The sequence below is a fragment of the Argentina anserina genome, chromosome 4 (assembly GCF_933775445.1).
Source record: "Argentina anserina chromosome 4, drPotAnse1.1, whole genome shotgun sequence".
Classification (NCBI taxonomy): domain Eukaryota; kingdom Viridiplantae; phylum Streptophyta; class Magnoliopsida; order Rosales; family Rosaceae; genus Argentina; species Argentina anserina.
The window spans coordinates 17212389-17216284 of NC_065875.1; the positions used below are offsets into that span (position 1 = coordinate 17212389).

The window sequence follows — 3896 nt, forward strand, 5'->3', positions numbered from 1 at the left end:
TTGTTCTTAATGCATTAGCTGCCTAGTTAACAGATAGAACCCGACCATATACCCGTGGTTGAGTCAGAGTCGATCCCTTCTTTTAAGAGGCGAACTACACGTACTTCGACTACCGAATATTTGCTAGGAGCTAGGTTGGAACTTCACCAACCTAATGACATCTTTTTTTTTTTTTTTTTTCCAACCTAGCTCCTAGCAAATATTCAGTAGCCTAAGTACGTGTAGTTCGCCTCTTAAAAGAAGGGATCGACTCTGCTCAACCACGAGTATATGGTCGGGTTCCATCTGTTAACTAGGCATTCATGCCAATCTCAGTTTTCGTGTTAGTCAATTACAACTACGTACGTAGGCTACAACTATATATAGATTCTTCTCAAAAGCAGAAATTTTGCAAATTTACTTAAACCTTCGCGTGTGACTGTGTATCCGGGCCAGCAGGTTGAAGGCACTAGTTGCATGCGCGCAGCACAATGTAGAATAAGATGCTGTCATTATTGACCCCTCCCAGTTTTACCATAACAAACAAAAATGGCGAACGAGACTCACCCGGCCTGGCTAGCTTGTTAATCACCGGTACCTGGGCTTTAACTACATGATCGATCGATCAGTACTCGGAGAAGAAGAGAACGAAGAAGAGGTTGGTGGCACATGACCATCTATTTTCCACTGATATCAGTGATATATGTACTACTACTCGATCTGGAATCTTTGATGTTAATGTAGGTGCCAAGTATAATTGGTGTAGCACTAATTCACATAATAGACCAGAGACCTGGACCGATATCTCCACCATATATTCCCCTCTTGGATGTGGGCAAACACAAAGGGACAAATCTCACGTTTATCTCAATTCATTATGAGCAGCATACATGCCCTTATAACCTTTCGAATTCATGGGCCAGTAGCTAGCTTCCATATATGATTGTCCTATAAACGATTGTGGACGCGACACCAGAGACTGGTATACTATTCGATCAGGCCATAGCAGCCTACGACGCGTACAAGATCCCTAAAATGGAAATATCATATCGAAAAAGGTATTGAATTACGATTGACTAAATAAACGACAACGTGCCAGAAGTAGAGTAACGTTTTCCGAGGACCCCTTCAAGTAGGGGCCGGAGCTAGGTTTGATTTGGGGCTTCAATATGTTTTAGTAGCACCTTCACAGCAACAGTGCAAATTGTTTAAGGTTACTAGCTACCGGGATAGGTATTATCCAGCTCGATCAACAGTGCAAACAGTGACGATGACTAGCATGCATGCATGGAACTAGCTAGCTAGAAGATTAGTTTTGAGGACATATAATCGGTGCATCGATCACTTCTGAGGTCGCTTCATCTATATCGATCCATCTGTATATCAGAGCTGAAATAGGCTTTTCACTTATGGTCAGAAATGGGTATAATAATACTGAAAACTGAAAGGGTATGCACGTAAGCAAATAATAGTACAAAATTAGCTGGACAAAGGTAGACGATGACCGGAGGGAAGGGTACGTGTTTTTCAAAGAAGCCAGGGTCATACTGGGTACCAGTACCTAGTACAATAGTTTCTGTAGCTTTGGATTATGCATCATGCATGTAGTTGCCCAAAATATCGTCGGCGGATCAAGAAAGCAGTAGGGTGGGGCACTAATCAAATTACATATATTTTGCATTTAGGACTTAGGAGCACGGCCGGTTCGATATATATTCATCGGATTATGTTTAGTTCTGCCGTTGAGTATAACCTGCAATTTTATCAACTAATTTTAGGCATTTACATGTAAATGAGGTTAGCTATCTCTTACAATTACGTGCGAACACAATACTTAACAGACTTACAGACTTGATAAATTTGATATCAAACAATTAAGTTAATTTTTGACTTACTGTTCACTACTCGCACAATCTACTCAACAACTCAACATGCAATAACGTACTCTTCGATCTCAAGAACTATTATGTCGATCACTTTGTATCAGCTGACAAATTCTTTCGACACGTGGTGTTACGGTAGTAGTGAAAAATTTCTCGTGTGAATAGACACAAAATTTAGATATTGAATTAATCATTATTAATTAAACTTTATTAAATTAATTATTAATTGAATTAATTATAGTAAATTAAATTATTATTAATTGATTTATCTTAATTTTTTTAACGTACTAGTGATTTATGATTATAAAAGACTTCTATAAAATCTTACTATAGATTTTTATATGATTACTTGTGTGCTTTAAAATCACTAGAAACTATCCACACCCGTAGGGGTGTAGAAAAATTGACGGTTATTAATGTGAATATGTGATTTTTAAAAAAAATTTATGTTTTGACTATAAAATCCCTGTTTGTTTGTATGCCAATGTGAGATGTGAAATGATATTTTTGAACGTTCGTAATTTGGTAGTGTTTGAGATGCTGACTTTATAGTAATAGAGATATGGTTCCAGGTTCAAATTCAATCTACACATGTTTTCTTCAATTTTTATTTTATGACACATTCACTTATTTGGAATCATGCACCAGAATAACAAAAAGAAATCATGAATTCGAGACAATTGAATGCATGAAAAATGGAAAAATGTTGGTGTGAGAATGTTGGGTTAGAAGTACTTAAATATCAAAACGTAAGAATATTTACCCAAAATCATTATGATTGATATGCTAGCATAGTACTTAAGCGTATGAACATTTCCACTCCTTAATGTTATTGATTTTTCAAGTTACACAACAAGTGATAACCCTTCGGATTAAGATGGGACGTACATATAAAATAGGGATTGTGGGGTCGTCATTGAAAAAAAATCATCCCACTATAAATCCCATTCCACCCAAAACTAGGGTTCTTCTATGAAACCATGATTCCAAGAACATTTACGTTTGAGTAGCTTTCAATTTAACCAAAATCCATCTATCAACCATACATTTAGTAACTATTATACACTTCTTCGGGCACACGATCTTTGTTCTAGCTGGAATTGTAAAGTAGCATGAGTTCATCGGTTGCTGGTAACAACACCAAACGTTCATCATCAGCAATGAAGCTATTTGGTTTTTCACTCAAGGCCGATCCCTGTGAAGAAGGAGTGGTGATAACGACGACCAAGAAGTTTGTCTGTCACTACTGCGGTCGAGACTTTGAGAATTCTCAAGCATTAGGTGGCCATCAGAACGCACACAAAAGAGAAAGGAAGCTAGCAAGCATGGCCATGTTGGAGCACTTCGACGAGGATCATCAGCATCAGCAATACCAACACTTTCCTCCTCCTCAACGTAGTGATCAACTACTGCTTCCAACGGGCAGCGTCTGGTACCCCTTCATCAACCCTATATTCGTTACGAGTTCTGGTGACTCCACAACCACAACTGCCGCCATCAACGATGGTGCTAATATTGGTGCAGGTCGGGTACAGCTCCCTGAAGATTATGAAGGAGATGATCAGGATATTGATCTGCGTTTGAGACTTTAAGTCTCGATCTCTAGCGATCAAGAACCTAGGCCGCCGTCTCAACTCGATAGTTCAATTAATTAATGAATCCTCATGCGTACATTAGCTTGAACACGTTATTAATTAGCTTCTAATAATTAATCCTCTTTTCCATGCTAGTATAGATCTAGTCGATCGGTTAGTTGGGCAGTTTTACAGTTTACTGTCTTACTTACTTGATCTCTTTCTTTCTAGCTAGCTGTGTGGTCAGAAGTACGTTGCATGTATTGTATGACTGTAATTAGATCAGAATCTATCGATAGTTGATTGTACGATTGCATGTATAATAATATATGAATGTATGATTAATTGTACTAATTAAAGTGATCGAACTGTTGATGGTAATCGGGTGCCATATGTGTAAGAGAACGGTTACTAACCGTTAGGGCTGTTAATCGGTTCAGGTTCTTAAATGAACCATTAA

The 3896-nt window shown here is 38.0% G+C and overlaps 1 protein-coding gene across 1 annotated transcript; it reads left to right on the plus strand.

The window, feature by feature from the left end:
• Positions 1 to 2974: 2974 nt before the first annotated feature.
• LOC126792287 (protein LATE FLOWERING-like) lies at positions 2975 to 3454 on the plus strand. Its single transcript, XM_050518744.1, has one exon. The coding sequence runs from the start codon at positions 2975 to 2977 to the stop codon at positions 3452 to 3454; it is 480 nt and encodes a 159-aa protein (XP_050374701.1).
• Positions 3455 to 3896: the final 442 nt, after the last annotated feature.

What these genes read in the sequence shown, in the direction of transcription:
- LOC126792287 (XM_050518744.1), top strand. Translation starts at nt 2,975, where the DNA reads ATGAGTTCATCGGTTGCTGGTAACAACACCAAACGTTCATCATCAGCA.